Here is an 11,205-nt window from a genome sequence, read left to right as displayed (position 1 = left end):
CTCCGAACTCCTTAGTGCTCTCCTAAATCCTTCAGTGCTCCTCTGGATTTCTCAGTGCTCCCCTAAACCCCTCAGTGCTCCTCCACACTCCTCAGTGCTCCTCTGAACTCCTCAGTGCTCCCCTAAACCCTTCAGTGCTCTCCGAACTCCTCGATGCTCCCCCTAAACCCCAGTGCTCCCCTAGACCCCTCAATGCTCCCCTAAACCCTTCAGTGCTCCTCTGAACTCCTCAGTGCTCCCCTAAACCCTTAAGTGACCCCATAAACCCCTCAGTGCTCCCCTAGACCCCTCAGTGCTCCTGCCTCTCCCCACCATAAAGCCCACGCCCCTGGGACTGGTCATCAGTACCTTCTCAGCTGGCCCTGGCTCTGGGCTGGCCATAGTCCACTTTCCAGGCCAGAACCCCAGCCCGGGGCCTGCAGCAGCTCTCCAGGGCACCTGGCACGGAGCCTCCTTGGCCCCCACAACCCCCCCCCCCCCCCGGGGAGCCCAGGGTCCTCGCTGCAGTGGGCAGCAGAGCCAGAGGCTCATGAAGGCGGGCTGACCGCAGCCCCCGCCCTGCCGCCTCCCCCGCTCCCCTGCCCGGTGCTCCCTGTCCGTCTCCACAGGAGGAGCTGGCGGGTGGGTGAGGGGTGGGGGCTGCTTCTCTTCTTAACCAGCCCCTCTGCCGTTGCGCAGCAGCGCTGGAGACCGAAGACCCCCAGGCTCGCCTGCGGGGCCCCGGGAACCCCTTCTGCTCAGCCCTTCACAGGAAATTCTCTGAGTCTCCCCAGACTCCAGCGTGAAGGAGGGGTGGGGGTGGGCAGAGAGACCAGACCAGAACCATCTGCAGACCCCCAGGGTCCCAGAGTGCGGGGTCCGGGGATACCCAGGAAAAGGCTCTCCCGGTTCCGGGCCCACCCGTGGGAGGGCCCAGCGGGAGAGCTCGGTGATGCCGGCTTGCTTCGCTCCCTCTGATCTTGCCTCCTCTCTTCTCTCTCCTTCCTTCCCTCCCTCCCTTCCTCTCCCAGTTCCCTCTCTCCCTCTCTTCTTCTCTCTCCTTCCTCCTCCCCCTCTCGCCCCGGCTCCCCTCTTCTCTCTCTCCTCCAATTTTTATAAATGTCATTTTTTTAGTTTTTTTTTTTTCGGGGGTGGGCACACTGGCAGTGCTCAGAGCTTACTCCTGGCTCTCTGTGCTCAGAGATCCCTCCTGGAGGGAGTCAGGGATCAAGCCCAGGCCTGGGGACCCCGGCAGCCGTGTGCAAGGCCCGTGCCCTCCCCGCCGTGTGTGAGCTCTGGCCCCCCTTCTCCCCGGCCTTTCTCTGCAACTCTCATGTCCGGTTTACACGTAAGTGCCTCCCTTCCCAGGGGCGTTGCGGGGGGCAACCCGCAAGTCAGGAGAGGGGGCGGGAGGGGCCTTAAACAGCTCCAAGCTTTTCTTGTCCCAGTGTGGGGGCAGAACAAGAACTTCCGGGTCTCTAACCCGGGTCTACAAAATCTCAGAGGAGGATGCGGTTGGCCCAGCTGAGTCACACGTCCTGCCGTGGCCCGAAACTCTGGCCAGTGTCCCGACAGAGGGGAAGGAGGCAGAAAGTCCATGTCCGGCCCGTGGAGGCCTTGCTGACCCTCCACTGCCACTGGCCCCCACCTCTGCCGGCAGCAGAAGCCAGGACTGCCCCCCACAACCCCATCCCAGTCCCCAGACCTCCGGACACTATCCCCGGCTGCCTGGGCCTCGCTGTCCTGGACACTGGGTCCAGCGCCGCCCGAATCCCCTGTCTTGTGACCCTGGAAGCCTCAGGGACCCGTTTCCAGCTCCACATTTGTGGCCCTGGGACCATGGGGGCCTTGGGGTGTCGGTGGATGAGCACAGGTTGTGCACCCCAGTCACGGGAGGTAGATGCTCAGTCACGAGTCGGGGAAGGAGGGTTGGGGCAACCCTGGGTGAATTTCCCAGCATTATGGAGGTGTTAGGGAGACATGGAAATGTTATGGGGTGATTATGGAAGTGATACGGGGACATTATGGAGGCATCATGGGGGTGTTGTGGCATCATGGAGGCATTATGAAGGCATTACTGTCACTGTCCCTGTCCTCCCGTTGTTCATCGATTCGCTCGAGCGGGCCCAGTAACGTCTCCATTGGAGACTTTGTTGTTACTGTGTCTGGCATATCGAATACGTCACGGGGGGCTTGCCAGGCTCTGCCATACGGGCGAGATACTCTCGGTAGCTTGCCGGGCTCTCCGAGAGGGGTGGAGGAATCGAACTCGGGTCGACCATGTTGTCTGTGTGCAAGGCAAACGCCCTACCGCTGTGCTATCGCTCTACTCCATAATGAAGGCATTATGGAGGTGTTACGGAGGTGTTATGGTGGCATTATGAAGGCACCATGGAGGCATCATGAAGGTGTTGTGGCATCATAGAGGCATATGGAGACATTATGAAGGCATTATGGAGCCGTTATGGAGGCGTCATGGAGGCGTCATGGAGGCGATGCAGGCACCCTTGGGCTCCCACAGCGTCCCAGCACTTGCCTCCACCAAGCTCCATCCCGGAGCCCGGGCCGCAGGCTGGCCCCCTTGGTGGGGGGAGCAGCACACACCAGATCCCCCAAGCGGGCGCCCCCGGAGGGCCTGGCAGAGGAAGGACAGCCCCCCGCAGGGCATCTGCGCTGTTGCACGGGGACCCCGCGGGGCGCGGGTGCCAGGAAGGCCCCCCGGGCTCGGGAACGCCCGTGACAAGCTCCCCGCTGCCCTGCGCGGCTGGTCCCGCTGGGCACCCGGGGTCCAGCAGCAAACCCCAGCACCGCGAGCGAGGCCCCCAGCTGCGACCCCGGAGGCCGGGTGCCCGCAGGGTCCAGGCGCGGTGGGCACGGTGGACGCCCGCAGGTGTCCGTCGTCCAAGGGGTGGGGTTGGGAGACGTGTCGGGCCCCCAGCACAGGAGGCCGCGGGGGCAGCGGCAAGCCCCCCCGCCCCCCTCCCCGGCCCACCTACCGCCGCCGCCTGGACCAGCACGTGGACGAGGCGCTCGGAGGGCGGCGCGGAGGCGGAGGCGCCTGGACACCGCGGCCGGCATCCCCGCGCTCCAGGTGCGCCGCCCCCGCCTCCGCGTCCCCGTTGCCAGGCAACGGTCTCCGGGGCGACGGGAGACGCGGCGGCGGCGGCGGCGGGCGCGGCGGCGCCTTAGAGCTGCCCCATGGCACAGAGACCCCTGAGCACGGCCGAGGCCGAGCGCATGAACCTGGTGGCCCAGGACGCGATCTGGTAACGAGACCCTGGGCAGCCTCCCGGGGGCCGCCCGGGGCTCCCACGCCCACCCCAACCTCCAGGCGGGGGCCTCCGGGGAAGGCGGTGAGGGGCCGCGGGCCGGGGGCTGGGCGCGGGGCTTTGCCCACCCGCGGCAGCTCGGTGCCTTCTGAAGCTGACGGTTTGCAGTTGATTTAAAACAGAAACTTTTTTCTGCGTGGGCTTGAAGTTCTGTAACTTTTTTTTTAAAATTTTTTATTTTAATGAATCACCGTGAGATGCAGTTACAGACTTACAAACTTTCATCATTGCGGTGCATTCAAACAATGTTGGACCCCCCACCCCTTCACCAGTGCCCATTCTCCACCACCCATGTTCCCAGTTTCCCTCTCTCTCCCCCCACCCCTTCCCACCCCGTGGCCTCTGTGGGAGGCACATTCCCTCTTTCTCTCTCCGTTGGGGTGTCATGGTTTGCTGTACAGGTGCTAAGTGGTCATCGTGTTTGGTCATGGAGAAGGGACCACTAAGTAAATGATGGTCGGCAGGACCACTGGGCATGGTAGAGGCGTGCTGACTTTTTTTTTCCCCAACCTTGATCCACGTGCACTTGACACTCTCACGTTTCCTGTTTGGCTCAGTGATGGTGAGATTTACCGTGGGCCGTTTCTCTCGGGCACACGTTCACAGTCAGTGTTCTTACTTGGCATTCTCCCAGATATTAGCTGGGTCTCCCCGAGGTCCCCAACGTGGGGAGCAGTTAGCGTCAGTGCTGCCTCTGAACTTTCTTCCACCTCTTTGCTTTCCCTGCGACTTTCAGCGCTTCCTATAAAACTTGTCTGATGGGGCCGGAGCGAAGGTCCAGCGTCCGGCATTTGCCGTGCATGCAGCCAACCTCGGTTCAAACCTGGCGTTCCATATGGGCTCGGAGCTGGCCAGGAGTGACCCCTGAGTGCAGAGCAGGAATAGGCCCTGAGCACTACCAAGTGTGCCCCCCCCCCCAATAAAAACATTTGTATGAGTCACTTCATGTATTTCTTTAAACTGGCATTGTTTCACTTCCTACATTAATTTGGTTGGGTGGACACATCCAGTGCTGCTCAGGGCTGACTCCTGGCTCTGTGCTCAGGGGATTACTCCTGGCAGGGCTTGGGGGACCCTATGGAGTACCTGGGATTGGCCCAGCTTGGCCCGACACACTAGACCATCTCTCCAGCCCAATCTTTATAGAAAACTTTAGGCCACACTTATTCATGGAGCCCCTGTTTTTTGGAATGATTTGTACGTTAGCTTAATTTAAAGAAAAAAAAATTTATCTGCATCAAGGTGCGATAGCACAGCGGTAGGACATTTGCCTTGCGTGCAGCCGGCCTGGCCGAGCCGGGTTCAATTCCTCCGTCCCTCTCGGAGAGCCTGGCAAGCTACCGAGAGTATCTTGCCTGCACGGCAAAAGCCTGGCAAGCTACCTGTGGTGTATTCGATATGCCAAACACAGTAACAACAAGTCTCACAATGGAGACGTTACTGGGTCCCCTCGTGCAAATCGATGAATAACGGGAGGACAGTGCTACAGTGCTTCATCAAGGTGCCCCGAAGGACAAGGCGTGGTGAGGCCTGTTCCCTCCGCTGGCAATGCCCTCTCCTCCTCACACCAAATTCCTACTCTACAGGGCCCGAGGCAGGTGGTCCTTCCCACACCCAGGGTGCTGGGAGCTTAGGCCGGCCCTGCCCCCGCTGTGCTCGGGGCCATCTGGAGTGGAGGGGGAAACCCCAGGTCTCCCCCTGTGCTCTCTGACCTTGGCATCTGCCCTTCCCTGGCCTATTCCACTCCCTTTGGCCCACGTCTCCCTGGCATCTGACCCTCCCACCGAGCTCGGCTTCCTGGTTCAGGGTGTTGGTTGCAAATCACTGCGACCCAAAGGTCCCGAGGGTTGTTGGTTGCAAATCACTGCGACCCAAAGGCCCCGCGGGTGCAGGTTTCAGAATGCCCGGGGAGGGCTAGTCTGGAGGGAAATGGGCCAGCAGCCCCCTCCGCACGGCGCCCCCCCTGCCCTTACTGGTGGCATAAACCATGTTCCCAGGAAGAAAGTGGCCATGGGGTGACCTGCCTGTGTGGTGCAGTGGGGGTCCGTGGCCCCTGGAGCTCTGCTCCTGAGGACCCTCATCCCACCCTGGCCATGACCGCGGTGACGCCGCAGGACAGGCTGGTGCCCAGAGCCCCTCAGCCTGCTCTTGAGGCCACAGGCTCCGCTCACGCCCCCTGCCGGCCTGGCTCGTCCCCTCCCCGCCAGCCCAGAGTCTCGCTTGTCTTGCAGGAAATACCGCCTGAAGGCTGAGAAGGAGGCCCGGCAGTCCTGGGCCCAGAGGTGGGGGTTCCTCGCCGGCCCCGTGGAGGAGGTAACTGCATGGGGGAGGCCGAAAAGGCCACCCAGCCCGGCCTCTCCATCTCTGGGTCCCCGTCCCTGACCCCTCTCCGTCCCTGACTCTGTCCCTGTCCCCATCTCTGCCCCGTGTCCCACGGCCCACCCTGCCGTTCCAGCTGGCCCTGGGAGATGAGCCGGCCCCCGGGAAGCCGCGGGTAGAGCTCCCGGAGCATCTCCGCGTCCCGCCCGTGCACTCCGTGGAGAAGGACTTCAAGGTTCGCACACCCCCTTCCTGCCCAAGAAGGGAGCCTCCCCCCCCGGGTCCCTCCAACTGGGCTCACTGAGGAGCGCCAAGGCCAGGCTGGAGGGGGGGAGCCAGTCCCGCCCCCCCACACACACACGCTTGCCCAGCCCGGACGTGGGAGGGATCCGGGTGTGTGACTGCAGGAGCAGAAGCCGGAAACCGAGGGGCTCCGGGCAACACGGATGCGCAGGGACACAGGGGGATGAGGCCGATTCTGGCATCGCACCCTGCCAGCCACTCATCTCCTGTGTGTTCGTGGGCTGGCGACTTGACCTCTCTGGTCACTAACGTTTGCATGGGCACGGCAGGCCCTGGAAGTAGCTGCTTCAGGGAAGAGCCCGGGCGCGGGTGTGCTGAGGTCCAGGGGTGACGGCCGCTCTGCTGAGCGAAGCTTGACTGTCCAGAAACACTAGCCTGTCCCCTGTGTGTGAGTGTGTGTGTGTGTGTGTGTGTGTGTGTGTGTGTGTGTCCAAACCACAAAATGACAAAACCCACAAAACTGGCCTCTGGGGCTGCATTTCTGAGTGGCATTGGGGGCCGCAGCCCAGACCCCCACCCAGTCCGGCCGCCTCTGGGCTGTGGTTCTGGTCCTGGGCCTGCCCTTGGCCCAGCACTGAGGGAGGCAGCTCTGGGTCCCCGGGGTCCACGAGGGCTGCCGTGAGGGTCTGGGAATTCCCTCCTCATGCCGTCCCATTCCCTAAGGATCCAGCAGGGGATGTGTGTGGAGTGGGCTGACCTGTCAGGGAACACGTGGCGGGGGGGAGGGGAGCAGGTGGGGGCAGCGCCCTTCACGCCCCGTCTGGCCCTGTGTTTCCGTTCTAGATCCTTCCGTCCCCCCCTGTCCCAGAGACCACCCAGGGCTTCATTGGCTGGAGGTCGGGGAAGCCAGGGCTGAGCAAGTACCTGGAGCTCGACTCTCAGATCCGAAGCTGCAAAGGGGCGTATGCCAAGCAGCTGGACTGGCCGGAGCAGGGCATCTACTGAGCCTCCCTCCCTTCCGGAAGGTTCTTCTAAGACGCCTTGGCTGATGCTGGAGGGAAGCAACGTAGACTGTCAGGAACGTTTTCTCCTTTGGGAGTTTCTAGCGGTGGGTGTACCCTGACGTGACTTCATGTTGGAATCATCCGTCTGGGTCCCTCCGTGTCATTTCTGGGCGTCCTCATGCCCCCCCCACCCCCCCGCCGCCATCGTGAGACTCTTAGCCAGGGGCACCCAACAGGAAACGCTTTGTCCTCGTTTGATCTGTTGGAGGGTTTGGGGGTATCATTGTTGCCCCAAGAGCGCCCAGAAGCCTGGGGGACTGAGAGAGCCGGGGTGGGTGGGGGTCCCTGCCCGGACCTGGCGCTCTCCCACCCCCAGAGCAGACTTTGGAGGTGCACCCTGGATGGCAGGTCACGGGCGAGGACACCTGCCTGGGTGTGGGTGTGGGGGAGGGGCGTGAGAAAGGAAGAGGGGCGGGGGAGGGGAATGGGGTGTGGATGGGGGGGTTGTGAAGCCTGAGTGCAGGAGGTACAGGGCCTGGGGAACGGGGTTGGGGGGCCCGGGCCACGGGTAGGAGCACGGGGCGCAGGTGACGGGGCAGGGCTGGAAACCTCCTGCACCAGCTGGCTGAGGGTCCTTCCTGGCTGCTCAGTTTCCCTGGGGATGACAAGGAAGGTCCCCAAGGCTGAGTCCTGGGTTGCAGGGGAGGGAGGAAGGGGCGGCCAGAGCCCAGGGAGTGAGGATGCCACCCGGGTGGGCCACGGCGGGAGACGCGCGTCAGGGCAGAGATCACGCACTGGGCAGCTTCAGGCAGGGAGGGGCTCAGACCTTTGACACCCAATTCCACGGTTTCCCTCATCACCTCTTCAGTGCTCCTGGGCCTGCCACGGAGCCCACCAGCCACGAAACTCACCAGCCACAAAACCACCAGCCTGGGACTACACCAGTCACGTAGCTTACCAGCCACAAAACTCACCAGCCACGAAGCCCACCCGTCACGGAGCCCACAACCATAAAACCCGCCAGCCACGGAGCCCACTGTCCACATAGCGCAGCGGCCGTGGGCCCAACGGCCATCCCTCCCTCCTCTTCTGCCCGTGTTCTGGGCCCTGCATCTTCTCAGGCTGCAGTTCCAGCCTGTCTGGCCTTGAGTTTCCTCCAGGCCCTCCAGTGGGGGGAGGGTGGGCCCTCAGCTGTGTTGGGGAGGGGGGCAGCCACTACAGACTGGCCAGGAGCCAGCAGCTCTAGAGCAAAGGTGTTTCTCAGCTAAGGGGCATCGGGTGTCCAGGCTCGGTCCCCTGCCCCCGCGGTGATGCTCCCTTTGGGGTGGACAGGCAGCGCGTTCCGGGGCTGTCCCTACCGCTGCCCCCTGGGCTTCAGATCCCCCATCCGTGGTCTCACAGTGGCCCCCACAGCCATTCCCACTCGCCACTCTGACCCCCGCTGTCCAGGAGCCCTTCCTGGGGTCACTGGGAGCCCCCCGCCCCGGGCTGAGCACGGCTGCGTCACAGGGGGTACCACCTCGCTGCGCCTCCTGGACAGGACGAGAAAGCACCTCCAGGCCACTGACCCCGCTGTCCAGGTGAGCACTGCTTTGCGGGATGGAAAATAACCCAGTGGAGAGCATCAGGGCCCGGCGGGGCGGGGACGGGCAGAGAAGGTCCGAGCGCCCGGTTCCAAAGCAGCTCTGGGCTGTCGTGCCCGGCAAGTGACGGGGCCTCCCGAGAGGGAGATGCAGGTCCCAGGTGAGACCCCGGCCCGCTGCCAGGAAGCTGTTGGCACCTTTCTCCGGGAGCTCAGACTCCATGCTCAGGGTGGGTGACGCTCTCCAAAAGGACGTGTCTTTGGACCCTAAACGACGGGTCCCCTCTGCGCTTGTCATGGAGGCCTGCTGGTGGGCCACTGCCTTCCCCCCTCATCCCCTACAGACCCTCTAGCGCCTCCCCTGGGACGGGGTGATGACCCCGGGCCACCCTCCCGCGGGGTCAGCTGGCATCGCCACCGCCCTGGCTCCCGGATGCGGGGCTGACCCAGGTGGCCTCAACGCTCATGTCCACTCAGGCCATCAGGCGCTCAGGGGTGCCCGAGTGAACCCACAGATGCCCTTACCCTGAAATGCCACAGTCTGAGGTGGCAGGTGTGAGGGTGAGACCCTCCCGCAGGCATCGGTCTGGCAGCGGCCCTGAGGTGACACCCTGCAGGGGACTGTGGGGCGGGGCTCTTGCTAAGGACCTTCCCCAGGAACCCCGAGTCACCGCGACAGAAACAGACTGAGGAGGGGCGGGGAGAGGGAGCCCAGCCACCGGCTGAGGGGACAGGGCGTCACTGTTCCTGCACTTCCGGGTGACCAGTGCTCTTTGTGCCGAGTTCTCCTCACCAAAACACCCCTGGATGTTCTGAGGGACCTGGGTGACATGTGCGGGAATTGGTCTTTTATATCATTTTCTTTCTGAAAAAATGTCTAATGTTTTGATATTTGGACTTCACCTGACTCTGCTCGGGGCTTCCTCCTGGCCCGGTGCTCTGGGGCCACTCCTGGCGGGCTCGGGGGACTCGAGGTGGCGTTGGGGACCGGACCCGGGTTGGCCGCACACAAGTCAAGCGTCCTGCTGTGCAACGCGTCAGCCCCTGCATATGATGTCCTGCCTCTGACACGCAGTGAAATCAAGTCCCATCCACTGCACGGGGCAGTTAAGCAGGAGGGTGAGGGCAGCACTCAGGTCGGGGGGCACGGGTCACGGGGGCAGCCACACTCCTGGCAGCCACCCCCCCCTCGGGGACCCGCCGGGTGCAGCCTCTCCCAGATTCCGCGGGACGGCTTGCGGGGCCTGAGATATAAATAACCCCGCGGCTGCCGGCCGGGGAGCCAGACACGGCGGACGTGTGCGCCGAGACAAGACGCGGGAGCGGGTTGGCGTGGGGAGGGGGGCGACGGCAGGGCAGGGGCCGGCGGGTGCTGCAGGCACAGCTGGAGTCTCGGGAGGGGGCTGGTGGCCCCTCTGTGGAGCGCCACGAGCCGGACACGGGCGACTTTCCCCACCGTCCACTGCGCTTTAGAAGCGGTTGGAGGGGCCCAACAAAGCTGCCCGCCCGTGAGCTTCACTGTTTCATGCCAACCCCCGCAGGGCAGGCCCGGGCAGCTTCTCGGAGGAGGCCCCGGCCTGGAGGGCCTCCCTGCAAGCAGAAGCGGCCCTGGCCTCGTCCACCTCGGGGGTCCCCTGGGTCTGAGAGAAGCGGCCCACCCAGCTCGGGGGCTCTGCAGAGCAGAAACTAGGGGCCAGTGCAAGTGGGAACGTGTGTCCCGCCTTGGGGGCCCCCCTGCATTCCCTGAGCCCCGGGAGGGGACAGCCCTGAGAGGCCTCCAGCGGCTGCAGCTGGACCCCGCAGAGCCAGGAGCCCCATCAGAGGGGCCCTGCGGGGGGTGCAGAGCCCCAGAGCTGCCCTGCAGACCCCAGACTGGTCGGTGTGCTGTGGGCACCCAGACTCGGGGCATCGTCCTGGCCAGTGCCTGGACACCTGCATGCCGCCCCCCTTCCAGGCCCCCCAGGCCCAGGCCAGGTACAGGACCCTCCAGCCCCCCACCTGCCGCGGCAGGGACCAAGTAGGAGCACGAGGGGACTCGGGCATCATTGTGAAAGGGCACCCACCTCCCCGCGGGGACCCCACAGCCCTGCCCGGCCCGGGCAGCTGCCCCTGGTCTCTCCCGCCCCCACTGGGTGGCTCCGGACACCCCCTCCCTCACCTGGAGCCTAGGACCTTCCTGCCCTGCCCAGGGCAGAGGGGGGACCGTCCCCGCGGCAGCTCCTGTCCCTGCGCCCCCTGGAGTCAGAGTCGGGGGGGGGGAGCCGCGGGAGGGGGCAGAAGGCTGGGAGGGGGGTTGCGCCCGCCCGTGACCCGTGACCCGCCGTGAACCACAGCCTCCCGGGTGGGGAAGGTGACCCGAAGGGCCACACGTGCCCACACCGCCCCCCGTGGGCCGGGTCACAGTCGGGGGGACTGGGGCGTCGCCCCCGCCCGCCCTCACCCCCGTCCAGACCCCCCTGCAGCCAACCGCGCCTGAGTGAAAGAAACTCGCGGCGACCGCGCGCGGGTGACAGGCCGCGGCCAGAAGGGCGGGGGCGCCCCCTGGTGGCCTCAGGCCCCGCTTCCCTGGGGGCCTGGAGGGAACTGCTGCGGGGAGACGCCAGCGACGCCGGCCACAGGGAGAGCGAACAAGGGGGGGCGAGTCCGGGCTCTGAGGGACCGTCGCGGGGTGCTCTGAGGGACAGTGCTCAGATGATCTGAAGGGTGGTGTTGGGGTGCCTGAGGGGCGGTGTGTCAGGACGCTCTGAGG

General features: G+C 64.5%; 1 protein-coding gene across 1 annotated transcript; it reads left to right on the top strand.

Annotated features, from left to right (window-relative positions):
* The first annotated feature begins 3,143 nt into the window (after positions 1 to 3,143).
* CIMIP1 (ciliary microtubule inner protein 1) lies at positions 3,144 to 6,875 on the top strand. Its single transcript, XM_056107479.1, has 4 exons — positions 3,144 to 3,245; positions 5,540 to 5,621; positions 5,764 to 5,862; positions 6,714 to 6,875. The coding sequence occupies exons 1-4, from the start codon at positions 3,178 to 3,180 to the stop codon at positions 6,873 to 6,875; spliced, it is 411 nt and encodes a 136-aa protein (XP_055963454.1). The 5' UTR covers positions 3,144 to 3,177.
* Positions 6,876 to 11,205: the final 4,330 nt, after the last annotated feature.

The sequence above is a fragment of the Sorex fumeus genome, unplaced genomic scaffold (assembly GCF_029834395.1).
Source record: "Sorex fumeus unplaced genomic scaffold, SorFum_2.1 ptg000166l, whole genome shotgun sequence".
Classification (NCBI taxonomy): Eukaryota; Metazoa; Chordata; class Mammalia; order Eulipotyphla; family Soricidae; genus Sorex; species Sorex fumeus.
Note: the sequence above shows the minus strand (reverse complement) of the source record. Positions and strands in the feature narration are given on the sequence as shown.